The 22387-nt window shown below is 42.7% G+C and overlaps 1 protein-coding gene across 6 annotated transcripts; it reads left to right on the top strand.

Annotated features, from left to right (window-relative positions):
* Window positions 1-22387, top strand: LOC137268001 (uncharacterized transporter slc-17.2-like). Of its 6 annotated transcripts, none has more exons than XM_067802472.1 (13): window positions 1-182; window positions 3723-3867; window positions 6042-6158; window positions 10492-10658; window positions 11066-11299; window positions 12344-12431; window positions 15487-15582; window positions 16168-16292; window positions 16773-16922; window positions 17528-17660; window positions 18476-18626; window positions 20150-20240; window positions 21836-22387. In XM_067802472.1, the coding sequence occupies exons 3-13, from the start codon at window positions 6062-6064 to the stop codon at window positions 22103-22105; spliced, it is 1602 nt and encodes a 533-aa protein (XP_067658573.1). In that variant the 5' UTR covers window positions 1-182; window positions 3723-3867; window positions 6042-6061; the 3' UTR covers window positions 22106-22387. The 6 variants fall into 6 exon arrangements, with proteins under 6 accessions (XP_067658573.1, XP_067658570.1, XP_067658571.1 ...); XM_067802470.1 differs by having other exon boundaries at window positions 118-182; window positions 3734-3867; XM_067802469.1 differs by lacking the exon at window positions 3723-3867 and having other exon boundaries at window positions 94-182.

Below are 22387 nucleotides of genomic sequence, written 5' to 3'. Positions count from 1 at the left end.
GTAACGGCCTGGCGTCCTAAGGTGTACTGTAAGCGCAACTAGACTTGCCTCTTTAAAGGATAGAATTACCAAACATCCATGGGCTTAGCCTTCAGTTTAGCCTTGGGACAAGGCTAGCAACACCTCAGCCAACTCACTTCATTCGGACGTGGCCTTGGACGTCGGTGTTGCAGATAGGGTGGGTGAGTATATGCTCTCCAGTTATGAATGATAATCTGATATGAGTTAAATGCCGGGAAAAGTTAGACACATGGCTCTGCGCCTTCTCCTATGCTGGGTCCTGTCTGTGGCGCACGTTAACGACATATGCGCATGTCGGGAACTAGACTTGAAACACGTACAGATAGGAGCGTACACGTTTCCCAATGTGATGGTTTTATCCTGTTAGTTTGAATCATGAGCCACTCGTATCAATTTCTTTGTCACAACACGCTAACAGCTCCAGTCCTGCGAGCCCCATCTAAAAATAGTAACAGGTCTAGCATTCGGGTCGCTCTGGTCCAGCTGCTCGTTTCATCGATTGTGCGTTCAGGCTCGGCTATTAGCGTTCATGCAACGCCAGAATTTCTAAATGACTGACATCTGACAAATGCATCCTGACTAAAAAGTCAGAATAGTTACCTCAAGGAACAATTCAATAGATAGTACCACTTTGTCAACATGTGAACTTGCTGATCATCACAACTGGTTATTTTCAAGTATGTTTGTTTTCAGTCGTGGCCAGTTAGGACATTGTTACGGGAAAATGCGTTGATTGTGTCACGTGATTTGGTGGCCTGATCGGGAGACCTGGCCCCGATTTCGCGAAACAAACTTAAGCTTTTACTCAAATATCAAACTGAGGTTAACAGCTGTAGTTTTAACTCATTTGCATTTTTCAAAATTTACTAAGGCCCAGACAACTTAAGTAATCTATCCATCAAACTCAAACTGTCTACTATGTTTGAGTATAAAATCAATTTCGGTACATTCTGGGAAATGCATTTTCTCCGATTTGAGTAATAATCGGGGCTTGTTTGATACGCGTCATCGAATACAGAAAGACACTCCTGAAGCCCATACGAGCCTGTAACGGAAAACTCTGGCATCAACGTATGTCCTCTCTCTAACGGAGTCTTAACACTGTGGAAAAGGGGTTGTACAAAAATCTAGCATCATAAAAAATCTGGTATCATAAAAAATCTGACAGTATCAGGTTTATGCAAGGCAAGATGTAATTGTGGCACTGCAAGGTTCTTTGGTGTAAAGTGTGTGACAGACATGCCTATATGAAGATACCAAATACAATGAAGATATTCCACTTCCTCTTCTGGGCTGAAGTGTGTTAAATGGGTCGCACTCAAGATTACTGGGGTTTATTAGTCACGTGAATGCCACTCCAAAATAATCATTCAAAAATAAACAACTAGTATTCGTTTGTATTTCGCAGGTTTAAGTATGTCTGTTGCAGGTTTTAAAATACGATCATTGAGCTGGTGTTGCAGGTTTTAAAATACGATCATTGAGCTGGTGTTCAACGATTTTTGTTCTGCCACTTGCCATAATAAACCTGTAATTAGTGACATTAAACACTGACAGCTGCCACTGCCAGCACGGCGTGCCATTATAAATCGATATGACAACTAATGTGATATTTTTCATAATTATTAGATAAAAATAATTATGAAAGTTAATGGTTAGTTACCCATTATTAAAAATAGTTTTAAGAATACACGATTACACCTGACTTAACGAGAAATTGTTTTAATACGAACACTTCACACAAACTTGCATACTTGTTTTTGATGAATTTACATGGAGAGCTGCCACTGCCAGCATGGTGTGTATCAGGCATGTAGCAGATCAGCTGTATGGCAAGCTTTTCGGGACAAGTCGTCAGATGTGCGCCCATTTCCTCATTTGGTTGTGTACACACATTTCCTACCCCATATTTAATAATTACTCACGTGAAATATATTTTAAGCATTTTAAGCGCCACTCGAGATATTAAGATCGTCCTTCGCCTCCATTACCATTGCCAGCTTCCGGTTGAACGGAGTGACGAAACAAGAATAAGCAGGAATTAAAAAGAAATACCATATTGTCTAATTTTATGATGAACCTATTGGGATTTATTTGTCCTATCTGTCGTCGCTATTGTCAGAATTTATTGTTAACATCTATTCTACATAAAAACACTTCTGGAGAATGAAGCAGGGGAGGTAACTGTACGTATTCCATATGGAATAATACCCTCCTGTTCCTTCACTCCGCTGAACCGGAAGCTGGAAGGGGGAATGGAGGCGAAGAACGGTATGATATACCACGAGTTGAGCTTAAAATGTTGAATAAAAATATTTAATTGTTAAGCATGGTGTTGGAAATGTGAGAGCACACCCCAGTGAAGAAATAGGTGTATACTTTTGATGGTTGCGATAGTGTATTTTCACATGAAAAATATTTTTCGAACTGAAGCGAGGAAAGTTCGTTGCCAACTTTTGCTCGCTTCGCTCGCATGTACGAAACTGGTCATTTTCTCTATGCTGCGCAACCCATTTGCGCTACTTTTTTCTTGTGGTCTGTCATACAGACCCCGAAGCAAATATATCCAAGAAAGCCCATGCAAATCTAGTAAATGTGGCAAGTCTACATTCCCCTAGCTTCAGGTCTAATGGGTGCTGTGCAATATGAGTTATTCAACCTGTGACAAGTATACAGTTATAGCGCGTACATGTACAGGGGAGACAACAATGTCCGCTAAATGCCTGCAGCTACCACTCAAATCTCAGAGCAGCGGTGTAATTTGCTATTAGCTTGTGGCAGTGATAAATTTCAGTCTGGACAACTTGCATTAATATTGTGGGCATGGTTCTTTGTTAACTCTGAGCTGTCTTAATAAACCGATGTTGCTGGAAAGCACATACATGCAGCACGTCTAATTAAGTCAGTTGGGGATTATTTGGAAAGAAGTTGAATTCTTTGATGATAAGTTGCTGGACAGAACGACCATTCGTAACATCCAGGTATTTGTCTCAGACATATTTACATGTCATTTAATAAGAGCCACACAAAAGCGAAGTTTGTCGCCCACCGCGTCGTAGTAAAAAATACAGAACTGCTAAATAATGTGAATACACAGTGCCATTTAGAAAGTGGTCAAACGTAAGATATTTCATATTTGGCGTAACACTTTCATGGTAAAGTGCAAATTCTAGTATTTTGGGGGTTGAGTCATATTCCCTCAGATTCAGGTACCTAATCGTCAGCACACAATGTCAGCCATCTAACCTGCTCAGCCACCGCGGCTTCCAGTGTGGGTTCGAATCCCGGATGGGACTCCACCCCCCAAAAGAACTAGAATCTGTACTTTGCTAAGAAAATCCCAAATACAACTTACATTTGTAGCTAAACAGCGGACAATAAATACAAAATATCGTTTGGTTGCTAAAGACAAGTTAAGGCTGTTGACGTTATACATACATTTTTATGGTAACTTTTAACAGTAATGTCAAATAGAATAAGTATTTTAAATTTCTTGAGATTCATATGCAATGTTGGCACAATATCAGAACGCCACTTTCGCCATGCTACCTCTGGCCCAGTGTGTTTGCATGGAAGCGCCCCTCTACACGGGTCAACGAGCGCTCTAAAAGACATTCTATACAGTGGAAATAACATGGGTTAACCTAAATAGGCTAAAACTGCGACAGAAAGGTATGTGCTGACCTGACATGATTTAATAGTTTTGTTTCAGTGCGACAGCAATAGCGCAGAGCTTCTCAAGAATCATGCCACTGACCTTGGGATCACGTGTTGCCACAGTCGAACAGGCGTTTGTTTTCGAATGACTTACTCCTAGGCCAAATGTAGAGATATCATGAAAATCAGGTAATATGATACACCCAGCCTTATCACCCATGCTGCATATCTTGACCATGTTGAACACCAGTGCTTGTCACAACACATTAGACAATGTGATCAATTCTCAAGCAGTTTGTATATGAACATGTGGACACTGTTTCAACAGTGGACTGAACCCAGTTAGTTTTTAGTAACCTGATACCTCCTGTAGCTAGTTCCACATCAACAAGAATTTTTGGAGGGTGGGAGGTGTCATACTAACTACTGAATAACACGTTTACTGCTGCTGAGAGATCCTAAAAGATAGGGACTTTTCTAGCGTTTGGCCTAGGACTAACTATTAAATCTTGACAATCGTGCGCGCGTGCGTGCGTGTGTGTCTCTGTGTGTATGTATGTACAATCCTGTATAACCCTGCGGTAACTGTCTGTACAATCCTGTGGTAACTATCTGTACACCCTTGTGGTAACTGTCTGTTCAATCCTGAGGTAACTGTACAACCCTGCAGAAACGGTCGCCCAACGCTGTGGTAACTGTCTGTACAATCCTGTGGTAAGTGTCTGTACACTCTTGTGGTAACTGTCTGTGCAATCCTGTAGTAACTGCACAACCCTACAGCAACGGTCTCACAACGTTGTGGTAATTGTCTGTACAATCCTGTGGTACTTGTCTGTACAACCTTGTGGTAACTGTCTGTACAATCCTGGGGCAACAATCTCACAAACCTGTGATAACGGCCTGTACAAAATATTTGTTTTCAACCTTCCATGATTGCAACTGTACTTTTGACATACTGAAATCAGGCATTTTCTTAGCTGAGTACATGTATATTTTACATGTACAAATGTGCTAAGCTAAGTTCGATTTCGTTTGACAGTTTCAGATTGTGTCTACATTTTCTGTCAAACGCTTGAAATATTCTCCAAATTGTTTTAAATGAAATCATATCACATACTATATAGATATTGGCTGTAGAACAGTAATTTGGTGACAGGCATCTATTTTATGATCCCCCTCTCTCCCAGCCTCCAATCCATCTCTGCCTCTGTCTCCCTTCCCTCCCTCTCTCTCTGCCCCTGTCTCTCTCTCCCCCTCCCTCTCTCTCTGTGCCCCTGCCTCTCTCTCCCTTCCCTCCCTCTCTGTCTCTTCCCCTGTCTCTCTCTCCCTTCCCTCCCCCTCTCTCTCTGCCCCTGTCTCTCTCTGTGCCCTTCCCTCTCTCTCCCTTCCCTCCCTCTCTCTCTCTCTGCCCCTGTCTCTCCCCTACCCATCTCTCTCTCTGGATCTCTCATGCACTACTTACATGCAACAAGCCAAATCCCATGCGATCAATGCGCTAGAACAAGCAGTCCGAAGTCACATGGAAACTGAGACAAGTTCACATGAGCATATCCTCGCACACCAGGAACTGAACGCAAGCGAGGGCTCAAGTTCCGTTGTACAGAAGGATCTATACATATCACTGTTTCATTGCTCTCGAGACACAAGACATTAGTTGTAACAGCCGCCACAGAAGGACAGGGGTATGTTGTACTATATAGACATCGTGGATCGTAGAACGGCGAAATCCTCTTCAACCTAGTACTGTAATGAAGGTGCACCACACTACTCACGGAAATGAAACGCTGAACAGTCAATGTACCGCTTCTCTACAGCATGGCATATAATACGGAGATATTTTTTCTTTGTTATGCAATCTATTCGAACTTGCACTGCGTCTGCTATTCATGGAACACTGAATCTATGGAGACTCGACAACAGCACATTGAACAGGACACAATTATAGTTGCAGAGTCAGAGGTATTTTCGATATTATGTTATGAATTGTATAACACGAACAGTGTAGTAGCGTTAACCAATAGCTACGGGCGGTATTCAAAATACTAGAATGTTCAACATGTACAGGGCGACGTCTGAAACTTAAAGACGAATTTATTATATATTACAGACATTTGTGATTCCCGTATTATTTGGTCTCAACTGTACCTGTTGTTAACCTGTTCATATGTATGTATGTCTTCCTCGCGGTGATGTGACTGGAATATGGAATATCTCTCCTCGTTTACTAACCCTATTCCCTTTTAGGAACGTTGTCGGTTTTGGGGACCTGTCTGACCTGTGAGCAAAATGATATATTCTGTTGTTATTTCCTATGTGATAGCAGATGATATTTGTGAGCAGAGACACTCTGTTGTTGTTTTCAGTGTCGGATCTCATGTGAGAGATGATCTGTGGTAAAGGTATGGATGTTCCCCATACTGGCCAGATCAGGTCAACCACATCAGAGACGGAGGAGGAGGAGGACAGGGCTAGGCAGCAAGGTAGGTGCAGTGTGTCTGATGTCCACTATGTGAGGGCTAGGCAGCAAGGTAGGTGTAGTGTGTCTCACGTCCACTATGTGAGGGCTAGGCAGCAATGTAGGTGCAGTATGTCTGATGTCCACTATGTCAGGACTAGGCAGCAAGGTAGGTGCAGTATGTCTGATGTCCACTATGTCAGAACTAGGCAGCAAGGTAGGTGCAGTATGTCTGATGTCCACTTTGTCAGGACTAGGCAGCAAGGTAGGTGTAGTGTGTCTGATGTCCACTATGTGAGGACTAGGCAGCAAGGTAGGTGCAGTATGTCTGATGTCCACTTTGTCAGGACTAGGCAGCAAGGTAGGTGCAGTATGTCTGATGTCCACTTTGTCAGGACTAGGCAGCAAGGTAGGTGCAGTATGTCTGATGTCCACTTTGTCAGGACTAGGCAGCAAGGTAGGTGCAGTATGTCTGATGTCCACTTTGTCAGGACTAGGCAGCAAGGTAGGTGTAGTGTGTCTGATGTCCACTTTGTCAGGACTAGGCAGCAAGGTAGGTGTAGTGTGTCTGATGTCCTATATGTCAGGACTAGGCAGCAAGGTAGGTGTAGTGTGTCTGATGTCCACTATGTCATGGCTAGGCAGCAAGGTAGGTGTAGTGTGTCTGACGTCCTATATGTCTGGACTAGGCAACAAGGCAGGTGTAGTGTGTCTGATGTCCACTATGTCATGGCTAGGCAGCAAGGTAGGTGTAGTGTGTCTGATGTCCTATATGTCAGGACTAGGCAGCAAGGTAGGTGCAGTATGTCTGATGTCCACTATGTCAGGGCTAGGCAGCAAGGTAGGTGCAGTATGTCTGATGTCCACTTTGTCTGGGCTAGACAGCAAGGTAGGTGTGGTGTGTCTGATGTCCACTATGTCATGGCTAGGCAGCAAGGTAGGTGTAGTGTGTCTGATGTCCTATATGTCAGGACTAGGCAGCAAGGTAGGTGCAGTATGTCTGATGTCCACTATGTCAGGGCTAGGCAGCAAGGTAGGTGCAGTATGTCTGATGTCCACTTTGTCTGGGCTAGACAGCAAGGTAGGTGTAGTGTGTCTGATGTCCACTATGTCATGGCTAGGCAGCAAGGTAGGTGTAGTGTGTCTGATGTCCTATATGTCAGGACTAGGCAGCAAGGTAGGTGCAGTATGTCTGATGTCCACTATGTCAGGGCTAGGCAGCAAGGTAGGTGCAGTATGTCTGATGTCCACTTTGTCTGGGCTAGACAGCAAGGTAGGTGTAGTGTGTCTGACGTCCTATATGTCTGGACTAGGCAGCAAGGTAGGTGCAGTATGTCTGATGTCCACTATGTCAGGACTAGGCAGCAAGGTAGGTGTAGTGTGTCTGCCGTCCTATATATCAGGGCTAGGCAGCAAGGTAGGTGTAGTGTGTCTGATGTCCACTATGTTAGGGCTAGGCATCAAGGTAGGTGCAGTATGTCTGATGTCCTATATGTCTGGACTAGGCAGCAAGGTAGGTGTAGTGTGTCTGACGTCAACTATGTCAGGACTAGGCATCAAGGTTGGTGTAGTGTGTCTGATGTCCACTATGTCAGGGCTAGGCAGCAAGGTAGGTGTAGTGTGTCTGACGTCAACTATGTCAGGACTAGGCATCAAGGTTGGTGTAGTGTGTCTGATGTCCACTATGTTAGGGCTAGGCAGCAAGGTAGGTGTAGTGTGTCTGACGTCCACTATGTCAGGAGTAGGCAACAAGGCAGGTGTAGTGTGTCTGATGTCCACTATGTCATGGCTAGGCAGCAAGGCAGGTGTAGTGTGTCTGATGTCCACTATGTCAGGACTAGGCAGCAAGGCAGGTGTAGTGTGTCTGACGTCTACTCTGTCAGAACTAGGCAGCAAGGCAGGAGTAGTGTGTCTGACGTCCACTATGTGAGGACTAGGCAGCAAGGTAAGTGCAGTGTGTCTGATGTCCACTATGTGAGGGCTAGGCAGCAGGGTAGGTGCAGTGTTTCTGACGTCCACTATGTCAGAACTAGGCAGCAAGGTAGGTGTAGTGTGTCTGATGTCCACTATGTCAGGACTAGGCAGCAGGGTAGGTGTAGTGTGTCTGAATCTCCACTATGTCAGGACTAGGCAGCAGGGTAGGTGTAGTGTGTCTGATGTCCACTATGTGAGGACTAGGCAGCAAGGTAGGTGCAGTGTGTCTGATGTCCACTATGTCAGGACTAGGCAGCAGGGTAGGTGTAGTGTGTCTGATGTCCACTATGTCAGGACTAGGCAGCAAGGTAGGTGCAGTATGTCTGATGTCCACTATGTCAGGACTAGGCAGCAAGGTAGGTGCAGTGTGTCTGACTTCCACTATGTCAGAACTAGGCATCAAGGTAGGTGTAGTGTGTCTGACGTCCACTATGTCAGGACTAGGCAGCAGGGTAGGTGTAGTGTGTCTGATGTCCACTATGTCAGGACTAGGCAGCAAGGTAGGTGTAGTGTGTCTGATGTCCACTATGTCAGGACTAGGCAGCAGGGTAGGTGTAGTGTGTCTGATGTCCACTATGTGAGGAGTAGGCAGCAGGGTAGGTGCAGTGTGTCTGATGTCCACTATGTCAGGACTAGGCAGCAGGGTAGGTGTAGTGTGTCTGACGTCCACTATGTCAGGACTAGGCAGCAGGGTAGGTGTAGTGTGTCTGACGTCCACTATGTCAGGACTAGGCATCAAGGTAGGTGCAGTATGTCTGATGTCCACTATGTCAGGACTAGGCAGCAGGGTAGGTGTAGTGTGTCTGATGTCCACTATGTCAGGACTAGGCATCAAGGTAGGTGCAGTGTGTCTGATGTCCACTATGTCAGGACTAGGCAGCAAGGTAGGTGCAGTGTGTCTGATGTCCACTATGTCAGGACTAGGCAGCAGGGTAGGTGCAGTGTGTCTGATGTCCACTATGTCAGGACTAGGCATCAAGGTAGGTGCAGTATCTCTGATGTCCACTATGTCAGGACAAGGCAGCAAGGTAGGTGCAGTGTGTCTGACTTCCACTATGTCAGAACTAGGCAGCAGGGTAGGTGTAGTGTGTCTGATGTCCACTATGTCAGAACTAGGCATCAAGGTAGGTGTAGTGTGTCTGACGTCCACTATGTCAGAACTAGGCAGCAGGGTAGGTGTAGTGTGTCTGATGTCCACTATGTCAGGACTAGGCAGCAGGGTAGGTGTAGTGTGTCTGATGTCCACTATGTCAGGACTAGGCAGCAAGGTAGGTGTAGTGTGTCTGATGTCCACTATGTCAGGACTAGGCAGCAGGGTAGGTGTAGTGTGTCTGATGTCCACTATGTGAGGAGTAGGCAGCAGGGTAGGTGCAGTGTGTCTGATGTCCACTATGTCAGGACTAGGCAGCAGGGTAGGTGTAGTGTGTCTGACGTCCACTATGTCAGGACTAGGCAGCAGGGTAGGTGTAGTGTGTCTGACGTCCACTATGTCAGGACTAGGCATCAAGGTAGGTGCAGTATGTCTGATGTCCACTATGTCAGGACTAGGCAGCAAGGTAGGTGCAGTGTGTCTGATGTCCACTATGTCAGGACTAGGCAGCAAGGTAGGTGCAGTATGTCTGATGTCCACTATGTCAGAACTAGGCATCAAGGTAGGTGCAGTGTGTCTGATGTCCACTATGTGAGGACTAGGCAGCAAGGTAGGTGCAGTATGTCTGATGTCCACTATGTGAGGGCTAGGCAGCAAGGTAGGTGCAGTGTGTCTGATGTCCACTATGTCAGAACTAGGCAGCAAGGTAAGTGCAGTGTGTCTGATGTCCACTATGTCAGGGCTAGGCAGCAAGGTCGGTGCAGTATGTCTGATGTCCACTATGTCAGGACTAGGCAGCAAGGTAGGTGTAGTGTGTCTGATGTCCACTATGTCAGGACTAGGCAGCAGGGTAGGTGCAGTATGTCTGATGTCCACTATGTGAGGGCTAGGCAGCAAGGTAGGTGCAGTGTGTCTGATGTCCACTATGTGAGGGCTAGGCAGCAAGGTAGGTGCAGTGTTTCTGACGTCCTATATGTCAGGACTAGGCAGCAAGGTAGGTGTAGTGTGTCTGATGTCCACTATGTCAGGGCTAGGCAGCAAGGTAGGTGTAGTGTGTCTGATGTCCACTATGTCAGGACTAGGCAGCAAGGTAGGTGTAGTGTGTCTGATGTCCACTATGTGAGGGCTAGGCATCAAGGTAGGTTGAGAGTGTCTGACGTCTACTGTGGCTGAGCTAGGATGCAGAGTTGCTGAACGTGCTGTATGACATCCAAAAATGAAAACCCAGAAATGCTGACCCATGTTGGCATTGAAAGCAATCCTAACCCTAAAGTGTCTGTTTCATGTCATACAGGATGCAGTGCCTGTCCTCAAAGATGGCTGCTGGCACTCGTGGGATGTTTCGGCGGAATCATGGTGGAATCCGGCAGGGCCGGTCTCAGCATGGCGATCGTGTGCATGGCCAACGACACCGACAGCAGCGTCAACGACACAGCAAACAGTTCATCCAAATTTACTGAGGTAATGGCTCAGAACTTGGAGGCATTGATACCAAACACGGAAAATATGTTCTGGCGAAGTTTCAAGACTGAAAGCTACTATTCATGCTCCTTATATGCATTTTCATTGAATCTAAATTACACTTCATTGACAAAGCATCCATTTTAATTTCATCATTGATTTTCGTATGAAATGTTGCTACTTATCCTGTTAAGCTGACTGTCCTCTTTGTTAACTTCATAGCGCCATAGCCAGACTCCACTCTCTTTCTCCCTCATTTTTGCTCACATAATCATAAATGTGCCAGTTTTTTTATGTTCTACTTGTATATATATTCATCAATCGAACGTATTATTACTAGGGTGTGTTTTCAAATTCACTCATTTGAAATAAGTGGTTCTAACAGCTCTATACATTGTTTCCTCTAGCATGCTGAGTTTTACTGGTCCAAAACGGAACAATCTGGAATGCTCAGCGCCTATTTCTATGGTTACATGGTCATACAAATCCCCGGGGGCTGGTTGGCCGGAAGATATGGCGGGAAAAACGTCATGTTTATCGGAATGCTGATTGGGTCGATCGCATCTCTGCTTCTACCCATCGGAGCCCGGACTACAAAATATCTTGTATACGTCCTACGGGCACTTCTCGGCATTTCACAGGTAGGCCTTTCCGTTTTTTCCACATATACTGACAGTACGTCTTGCCATTACATTGTGCCAGATGTGATATCGACAATGAATCATGGGTGAATGAGTGACGGAGTCTAGATTTACGCCGAATTCAACATTAATCAGCCATATGACGGCGGTCTGTAAATAAACGGGTGTCTCAACCAGACAACCCAGTGATCAACATCATGAGCATCGATATACGCAATTGCCATGATGTGTTCACTAAGTCAGTGAGTTTGACCACCAGATTCCGTTGTTCGCCTCTGACGACATAGCATGGGTTGCTGAAGACCAATTCTTATCCGGGTGTTCACTGGTCCAAATCGCTGCCAGCTTAATAATGGAAGGAAAGGCTCAAGTCGTTGAATTTCCGACAGCGATTAATCGATGGTAGAAATGAAACAAAAAAACTATCGATGCATCGATTGTATGCGTGACTATCGACAGTTTATTAACTGACTTCCGTTGATAAATGCGCAGCGCAAAATACAGGACGTACCAGGTTCGTCTACTTTGATTTAGAGTTATCCATCCCTGCGGACTTGCAGCTTCATCGAGTTTATGTTTTAACTGTTGACTTGATCTGGATTACATGTGTTTTCTCAGCAGTAAAAGAGACGACGGAAACTGGTATTACAATAGTTTGTCGCAACAGACTATCTATATCTCATTATTTGTTTTCCCCTCAACAGTCACCCCTAGTATTTAGACTGTGAGACGGACACCCAGTCTATGTCTTTTGACCATGAACGTGTTAACATAGAACACAAACGTGTATATATAGGATTCAATCACTTTCCTAAACCGTTACATGTAAAGAGATATTGTACGTGTTACACTCTAGACAGTCGGTTGCTTGTAACCAATTCTATTCAAGAATCTCAATTGGGGCAATTTGGTTCCGGTTTAATTGGCATGATCAAAGATCGTTCTGTCAGCTTTAAAATTTGTGACATTACCTTTTCATTTTATTCCTCACATGTTTGTGAAATTTACGATTTGCACATTACAATCTTTTCTCACTTTGTTAAGGGAGTGTACTTGTTCTCCATGCACACAATGTGGGGCAAATGGGCGCCGCCGTTAGAGAGGACAAAACTACTGGCTGTTGCCTATGCAGGTAAACTTCTAAGACGTTAATTACAGGTGAAGGTCACTGGCCGACGTAGATTTAGTTATATTCATCTTTTAGTATAGTGATAAAATTTAAGCATTTATATGAAATATTTATTCATTATACATTTAGTCGTTGTTTATTTTCTAATGTTAAGAACGTCTTTACATTATTGTAACAATGACACTATTCTTTAAGTGCTCGTGAACAAATTGCCTGAACTGTGAGCATCCTTGTAGTAAGAAGGCAGAATGTGTGAAGAGCGGCGTAAAACCGTACTCACTCTCTCTGATATGTGACATTGAAGCAGTATACAACATAGAAGACTCTTAATACTTAGCTTATAACAGTGACACGAGAATTGTAATTCATCTTAAATATGATCGTGTACGTAAGATACTTATTCTCCGGAGACCCTTCACGTCAACCTATCGTTAGTTATTCAGTTGAATTTTAGACGGCTATACTGCTAACAGCAAACATCTATGATCTCTAGCTACTTGGCGGATGCATATAAGTCTCTCTTAAAATAGATTTGAAACCTTCGACAGGGTTACCTTGACACCACCACTGCAGTCATTAATTCTCGTGAATTCATACGCTTCAGTGGAAGTATATATAAATAAGGCCACATCAAAGTCACACATTGAGTGTACCCTATTATTAGCCAACCTCCAAGAGATGGTATTCACACGAAACATCAATAATCTAGGCTAAAATCTACACAAGTGAGGGCTCGCTCACATTACGTGACCTAATTGTATTCAGAAGTAACACGTGTTTTTGTGTTCAGAACTGAGCTTGTCATCAGCAACAAACAACTATATGGTGGCCTAGAGGCGACATTGCCTTATATGGCCGCAAGAAAGCATTAAAGCCGTATCACGAGACAGGTGTGTCGTGGTCTTCTATGAATATTTTCAGAAAACAGTAACCAAAGAAAGGTTTGTTGCTAATTACACCAAGAAAAGTTAAAATAACATCAGGCTTATATGTCGTGTTCAAATGTCATAAAAATAACAGCGCCTTGAGTATATACTAGTTGCGTAGATATGTGCCCCATGCGCAAGGGAAATAATCCTTGTAAATAGTATTTTAAAGGTCACATGCAACGTAAAACACAACTTTGCAGATTCTGATACCTTTCGGTATGCACGTACCGAAACAGTTCACCAAAAATGCCAATTCAGCCTATAAAGTTGGAAAAAAACACGCGTTGAAAAAAAACCCCGCGAAATCGGAGTTCATACGATTCTCTAAATTTCCTCCAACGCTGGGGGAAAAGTGGTTTCAAGAGGTCATAATGCTTGCAGTGAATAGGTTCGCGGAGCTTGAAACAGTATGCATGCCCAGAGTATGAGGTAGTAGCAGTAGTCTAATCTTGGTTGTGCACACAAACAAGTAAATAATCTACTCGTTACATTAAAAAAACTTGTTGATTGTGGTAAGCAGCCTCTGTCACAAAGAAAGCTCATATGTCTGTTTGTTGACACCTATATGTCTGCCTGCCTGTCGGCTAAAGACAATCTGCAATACACAGCTTCAATCATTGACCACATGCAATTTGAACTTAACATTTATCAGGCTATACGCCATAACCAAATAAATTGATTTATGACTCGTGCACCCGAGTCCTGTCTGTGTCACATTACGTAATTAGACAGGTGTGATACTTGTACACATGACATGTTATACTGAAACGACGCATCAAGTACAATAAAAGAAGAATAAAAGAATCTTACTTTCTTGTGACTCGCCATACTTCTAACATGCCCTTGAAACAGATCATCTTTCTGTACACAAAATGAGCCCTCGGCGTAGGATACGCAAATGAACCAGCCAATCGTAAGTCGTCGTTACACTTGAGCGCACACCCATCCGCTGTGACTGGGTTCGGTCTCTCAAGGGCTTCGTTTCGAGGGAAGTAAGCCCAAGTACAAAATATTACGCTTGTGAATCGCTATTGTACGCTTATAATTTTGTTTATTTGTTGTTGTTTTTTACAAGCAGCAATGTATATCATATGTCATGAATAAGTGATAATTACGTTTTAACTATGTTTGATTTTTGGTTGCATGTGACCTATAATGAATACCTCTCTTCTTTATGACGAAACATTTTAAATATCTATACTTTCAATTACATTTGTTTCAGAAGTCTTAACAATGAGATTTCACCTTGACCTTGAGAGGTACTTTGGGATATGTATGTCGATTCTGCTTCTAGGATACCAAATTGAGAATCTATTATTTATTAATTATTATTCATCACCAATGTATATCTTCCTGAATAAGTCCAGCAGTGACTCTTGATACCTTTATTCTTCAGTAATTCTCCTCGTGCTAATTCTCGTGTCCTCGGTTAAAGCGCTCGCTCTTCACGCTAAAATTCCGGGTTCGATTTCCAACATGGATAGAACGTGGTGTCCCCGGTCGTGGTATTGCTGAAATATTGCAGAAAGCGGCGTAAAAACTAAATTCACTCACACATCTTATGCTAATAAACTCACAAATGCATTAATATTCCTAACCTAGTTACTGAACTTCAGACTGTGATTGCTAAAAGCTGCGTAAAACTAAACTCACTCACTCACTCAGACGGTGTGTCCTTCACTATCTTTATTACGAACGTCGTAGTACACCCATTCATAGTCTCCCTGTCTTCACACCAAAACATTTCAAGCGTCCTAAAATATTATGAACTCGTTTCGCTTCAAACTCAACTGAGCGCGGTTACATCTACAGGTAACGTAGCGATAGTTTGAAAGTATTTTGTATTTCATGATACGGGAACTATGTTTATTATGTTTGAGGATATCTTATGATATCTTGAATGAAAGCAAACCTAGGATGAAGGCATGATATTTGACTGTTGTGTAATCGCTTCAGCCTTGAAGTAATTATTATATTCTTTTCGGATATTCGCTTCGCTTATCGAGCGCATTAAACATTAATTCATTTATAAATTAAACATTTATTGCCGCTAGTGTAATACACCATACATATGTGTCTACGTCGCTGCTGGTATTATAATAGGGAACTACTTTCGATTTCCTTCACAGGTCCTAAGATCGGGAGTATTGCTGTGTTCGCCATGTCGGGGTATCTGTGCAAGTACGGTTTCGACAATGGATGGGCTTCAATGTTTTATTTAACAGGTAACTTCGCATCGGACCGAATATACTTTCGTTTAGTTACGTAAATTTCATAGAAAGTTAGTTGATTATAAGAATTAGTATCATCGGATTTGAAATGTGTGCATTGGTCATCTAGATGTGAATACGTTCGCAGCAAGTGTACCACCAAATGCATTTGGCGAAATTACTCTCAATGCAATCAATTATATCTTTTTTTAAATAAGCAGAAAAAGAAAGTATAGGTTGGCAAAAGTTAGTTTCAAAGTGAACAATAGGTATTCTAACAGTTGTTTCCTAAGCACAGAGAGGGACAAAATAACATGACAACACAACGCACTATGTCACGTTGGCATGAGAAATTGGCTAAACAGGTTTCAAGCCAACAGACCGCAATCCACATCTTCGTATCCCGATAGCGTAGATCGACGCTCATGCCATTGATCATTGGCTTGTCTGGTCCAGAATTGGATACTTACAGACCGACGTCACATATTTGGAATATTGCCGAATGCGGCGTAAAACAAAACAATGATAGTCAACAAGTTGGGAAGTTTCCCCACAGAATGTTGCGTTGTGTCAGGTAGTAATACTCGGTTGTCTTTGTAGGTGGTATTACGATGGTATGGTGTGGGGTGTGGTACTACACCGTGGCCAGCACCCCGTCTCAACATCGCCGGATCTCACAGGTAGAAAAGGACCACATTATACGGAGCATTGGAGAGAAAGAGAACGTAAGCTATTTACATTACACCTCATAAAAAAAACAAAACAAGGACACTTGTCATTTTCTTGTCATGTAAACTCTGCATGTGACCGGCCAAGATCCAGGCGAAAATCGGTCTTCAGTACCCTATGTTGGCTGTGAGAGGCGACTTGCTGACTTGGTTGACACGTCACCATAGTCCAGTTGATCACTGTATTGTCTGGTCCGAACTTGATTGACCACCGCCATATAGCTGTAATATTGCTGAAAACAAAACAAAACAAAATTTTGGAAAGACTGTTAGTGTTTAGTCCTACTCGACATTTGTGAATTCTTCTGCAGATCTCGCAATCAGTATTTAACGTTAATTCACTAATTCAAAGGTAGCACAGCTAATGTCTGTCGACATTTAAAGGTTCCAGTGATACCATACTTTCGACATATGTCATGACTATCACACTGTGTACCTGTGTTTCCGTGTAACCATGATATTATTGTGTGTTGACAGAATTACAAGACCCCATGGTGGGCCATGATGTCGTCTCCGGCCACGTGGGCATGTGTAATTGGACACGTGTGTTTTAACTGGACAGCATACACATTAACCACAAACACACCTTTATTTCTTAAAGAAGTACTGAACTTTGATATAACTGAGGTACGTAATCTCGCTTAATCATTACCTATGCGAATTCACCTTTTGAAACATTCGGAACTACTCGTGTCATTCCGGCAAGCTTTGTAGGTCACGGAAAGGGACGAGTAGTTACAAATGCACGAGTATATGTCTTATATTGTTACAATAGTTGATTATCAACTATAGCCGAGTTCATTTGCACGAGATCAGTTGCCGCAAGCTTGTAGTACCCCTGTCAGAGCACATCGAGACGTGTCATCAGCTGAACAGTCCATTCAACAACAGTGCATGAATGAACACAATCTCGTCTAAAAAGAAAAAAAAACTGTTTTTCATCAGGGACAAATAAAATAGCGATGGTGTGTGTGATACGGGTGATGTGGTTGTGTTTTGGACATTACTTTTGCAGTGTTTCCACGACTGTTTCGACCTTCAATAACATTTTATTTTGTTTAAACTGCGCTATATTCGGGTTCATTGGTGTCAACAATGTCGTATATGTCTGGAACCAACGTGTCTCACGCGTGTAGCTGATAAACATTATTTTCTGTAAATGAATTGCTTAGAGGCAAGTGTTATTGATTGAACACATGAAATTATCTGCTTCTTTCCTTCTATTTAACAAGAACGGCCTTCTGTCCTCTATGACCTTTGCCAGCCAGGCCGTTTCCGCAGTGTTGACAGGTCAGGTGGCCGACTACTTCCGGTCAAGAAAATATCTCAGCACCTCGGCCACTCGGAGGCTATTCCAAAGTATTGGTCAGTATCCCTGGCATTTCCCATAGGACTACAGCTCAGAATAGATATTGGGGGAATGTTCCATATCTTGTAATGTTGTCAAATCTGAAATCAGAATGAACGACAGAACTATGCCCGGTCAAAGAAGTGCTTCGGCGTCTCGGCCTCTGGGAGGCTATCCCAAAGTCAATATCCCTGGCATTTCCGATGGGGCTCCAGTTCAGAATGGAATCATTCTGATATGAATTATGAATTAAAATAAATGTCCCAAATCATATAATTGGGATAGAGTTTGAAAAAGCACGAACGATAGGTCTTCCTTGGAAGCACTTCAGCACCTCAGCCACCCTGAAGTATTGGTCAGTAAAACTGACAGTTCCGATGCAGTTCCAACTGTGTTCCTCATGTTGTAATTGGTGGTCAAGTATGAACTAAGAATGGTCTAACGGGTTTGGCTATGCTATCAATATTTTATTTCATGCTTCTGTGATATCTTCTTGATGGCTCGAAAGTATGTTCATGAGTAATTCTGGGTCTAATACAGTGTTTAATTTTGAACTTTTTACTAGCCCAGCGGGGAGACAGGACACGTCCACCTTTTTTCGAACACCTGATGTCATCACTATTAAACTGTGATCCATGACCACATTCTCCTGATTTAGACGAAATCGTATAATGTTGATATTGCGGAAAGTATCTTGTCCTATTCCGAGGTGTCATAATAAAGCAGATCAGCATCACTGAGTCCCCATAACAACGGCGTAGGACGTTGATACTGACATACGTCATGGCCTTGTCTGTTAAGTCCCTCACTCACTGACTGTTATGAATTCCAGCGTTCCTTGGAGCAGGTGCGTGTCTGATAGGGACGGGATTCGTAAATGCAGAACACCGCTACGTCGCCATAGCTCTGCTCACAATAGCCATGTGGTTTATGGGCCTGTCCACGGCAGGCTACCTCGTCAACTTTGTCGATTTCGCTCCAAGGTAAGTATGTCTTATTTGGCTCTTGAAGTATGGAACCAAATGAACGTGTAACATGTGAACGTCGTCACCTGGAACATGATGCAAAGGAAATGTTATTGTTCCAGTCTAAAATAATGACATGCAAAAATACATGCTACATTGTTGCAGGTGAGTGAGTGAGTTTAGTTTTACGCCGGTTTTAGCAGTATTCCAGCAATATAACGGCGGCCAGAAAATGGGCTTCACACACTGTACCCATGTGGGGAATCGAACCCGGGTCTTCTGCCCCTTGCAGGTTAAGTGGATGCTTTACGTGCTGAATTTTCCTGAATATCGATGTCTGAAGTTGTTAGTCCCAGTGGCTAGTTCATTCTTGTAACTATAGATACTTAACGGTTGGATAAATGTTCTTATCCACGCTTAGCAATGCCATTATGCACTGTTGCCCACGTATGTGTTCCATATTTGCCAGTGTCCAAACACAATAGCTGCGACCCAACATGTGGTACAGTCATCATGGCACACTTCCAACTGAGACTGTTGTCCATACACCACAGCAGGACCCATGCTTGCCATAAAAGGCGACTCAGCTTGTCGTAAGAGCTTGTCGGGTGGTCAGGCTCGCTGACTTGGTTGACGCGTGTCATCGGTTCCCAATTGCGCAGATCGATGCTCATGTTGTTGATCACTGGATTGTCTGTTCCAGACTCGATTATTTACAGACCGCCGCCATATAGCTGTAATATTGCTGAGTGCAGCGTAAAACTAAACTCACTCACTCACTCACTCACACCACAGCAGGGAAACAACAGTTTCCCTTGGTTGGTGTTACCTATATTACATGGCCACCTGTATCAACCAAGTTATGTACAGATATCAGTAAATGTCCTCATCTGTGACAGCCCTATTCCATAAATGCCGATGCGCATATTCTTCAGTTCCCATGGTAAATATTCCATAGTTATCACATAGCTGAGATATATTCTTTTTTATTTAAGATTAAAAATTTGGGAGATTTATCGGAGTCCATCAATGTTGATATGATATTATTGAATGTCTTGAGAGTGCATCACCATTTGCACTTCCTTACAACCATAGTTATTTGGAATGTGGTCGCTTTTGAAAGATGATTGGTGTATGACATGTAATTTGCATGTATACGATTTTCATTTGAAAACAAATGACTAGAAACAAACACTAACAAATGTGTGATGCAAGATGAGTGTCAAAATTAATGTTCTAAGTGATTTCTCGACCTTCTAGAAAAAAACCCTCAAAATCAAGAATGGGACCCCATGCACGTGTATGGGGGTACTGTTTTGTGCACGTGAATATCATGAGTTGTGTTTAGGGGTGGTAACAGGGGAAAATGGTGGTGCGTTCATAAGATGCCTGTCCTTGAAACGTTTGTTAACGTTTACACTGCCTGTCTAAATTGAAAGTTCATTATCCCCAACTTTCGTTGAAGAGTATAGTACCATAAACGTTTTCAGCAACGGAGCTGTGTGTAATAACGCTTAAGAAATAAATACACTTTTTTTCAGACATGCTGGAATACTCGTCGGTATTTCAAACACAATCGCCTCATTGCCAGGAATGGTGGCACCGCTTCTTGCAGGTGTCATGACTCCTCATGTAAGTCTGTGATTCCATGTTCTATCAATCATGCACCCAAACCTCTACGTAAAATATAACATATAAAATATTTTAAAGTTCCCAACTGTTTGACATTTGTACGCCCTGGTGTGTTTGAAACTGCCTGTACTCCAGCACGTTTCTAAAACGAACAAGGTGAGACTGATGACCCACATTTATTACAAATTTAAATAATTTTTAAAATTCAAACAACCTTGAACAATATGTGTTTATATATTTGACTTTTTTATGTATTTTGTCCGCTAGCTGTCTTCTTGGTTGAGGTCAGAGCTGAACAATTAAGAATTACGTATTCATCGTGACGACTGTATGTGATTATACATTTTTGTACATCCCATTGCCCAAGAAAGAAGTAAATCCATTCATGGGGTGAATATATTCCCTCCGCGCTGTTACTCCTCCAACAGATAACACCCATTTTGTAATGGTATACATCCCATGTCATATATCCCAAATCTCGAAACATACTCTTTTTCCTCTCTTAACTAAATCAAACGTCATGAGATAGCAGGGGATTACGGCAACACACAAAGACTTAGATTGTCATTTTGCTGAGGGAAGGAATACAAATATTGGTCGTGCAGACCTTGCATGACAACCATTAGCTGGCTAAATATGTGCTATTACGTTAATATTAAATCTGTACACTACAGATCAAAGTATCCTGACCGCTGTAACGCGCTGAAATCACTGCGTTACAGTAACATTAAAAAAAACCAAGACTTTATTCATTACTTCATGTTTTGTGATACGTTCAATGCGCTCAGGCCTATAGCTACGATCCTGTAACAGACTTAGTCATGGCTACGATCCTGTCACAGATTCGTCCTGTAGTTACGATTATGCAAAATACTTAGTCCTGTATTAACTATCATGTAACACAGACTAAATCCTATAATTACGATCCTATACGGGAGACTTTATTTTATACTTACGATCCTATACGGGAGACTTTATTCTATTCTTACGATCCTATACCGGAGACTTAATCCTATACTTACAATCCTATAATAGACTTAGTCATATACTTACAATCCTATAACAGACTTAGTCATATACTTACGATCCTATAAAAGACTTAGTCCTATAGCTACGATCCTATAACAGACTTAATCCTATACTTACGATCCTATAACAGACTTAGTCCTATACTTACGATCCTATAACAGACTTAATCCTATACTTACGATCCTATAACAGACTTAGTCCTATACTTACGATCCTATAACAGACTTAATCCTATACTTACGATCCTATAACAGACTTAGTCCTATACTTACGATCCTATAACAGACTTAATCCTATAGCTGCGATCCTATAACAGACATAATCCTATAGCTACGTTTCTATACCAAAGATCCCAGTCCTTGTATTGTTTCTGTCACCCTATGAGATTCTCATTATGCGTGTGCTGGGGCTCCTTTCGCGAAGCAACTTTTTAATCTGAACTCCCATTCTTCAACATAGCACTAAGGTTGTCTTGGCGACTTACGGTCACCATAGTGCTTTGTGGACGGAGGCCCTTTTGATTAAGTCAGCGCACCATCATTTACTCACTCCTTTCTTCCCAACAGAAAACCCAGGAGGAATGGCGGAACGTCTTCTACGTGTGTGGGGGGTTCTGTGTCCTGGGAACTCTGGTGTTTGGCACCCAGGCCCGGGGGGAGCTGCAGCCCTGGGCCGTGGAGCAGGTGGTAATAGAAGTAGGGGAGGAGCATGGGGTGCCTATGTTGGAAAAAGTCACTGATTTCAAAGACGTAATTTCACCAAACAATCAGAAACCTGCGGACATTTTGAGTAACACTATACAAGTCAACATTCCAGAAAAAAAACAGATGTCTTAGTAAGAGATGATAACTCATCTTTATGACAGGCCGTGATGTGTACTCCTTAAACTGTTTTATTGATTATTCCCGAACCACCCAGAGTGTACGACACAGCTGCAGTGTGTCCTCCACTGACAGTGTTCCAAAAACAAACAGCATTCATTCCCACTAGTCAGCACATTCAGGAAACAGTGTGTTGTGAAAATCAGAATTTTGAATTCTTTTTAGCGACAAAATATATTTTCGATCAACGAAGCAACTTTGTGAGGATTCTGAAAAATAAATTGTTTAAATAACTCA

The sequence above is a fragment of the Haliotis asinina genome, chromosome 16 (genome assembly GCF_037392515.1).
Source record: "Haliotis asinina isolate JCU_RB_2024 chromosome 16, JCU_Hal_asi_v2, whole genome shotgun sequence".
NCBI lineage: Eukaryota > Metazoa > Mollusca > Gastropoda > Lepetellida > Haliotidae > Haliotis > Haliotis asinina.
The sequence above is the reverse complement of the archived record's forward strand: the minus strand, read 5'-3'. Positions and strand labels throughout refer to the sequence as shown.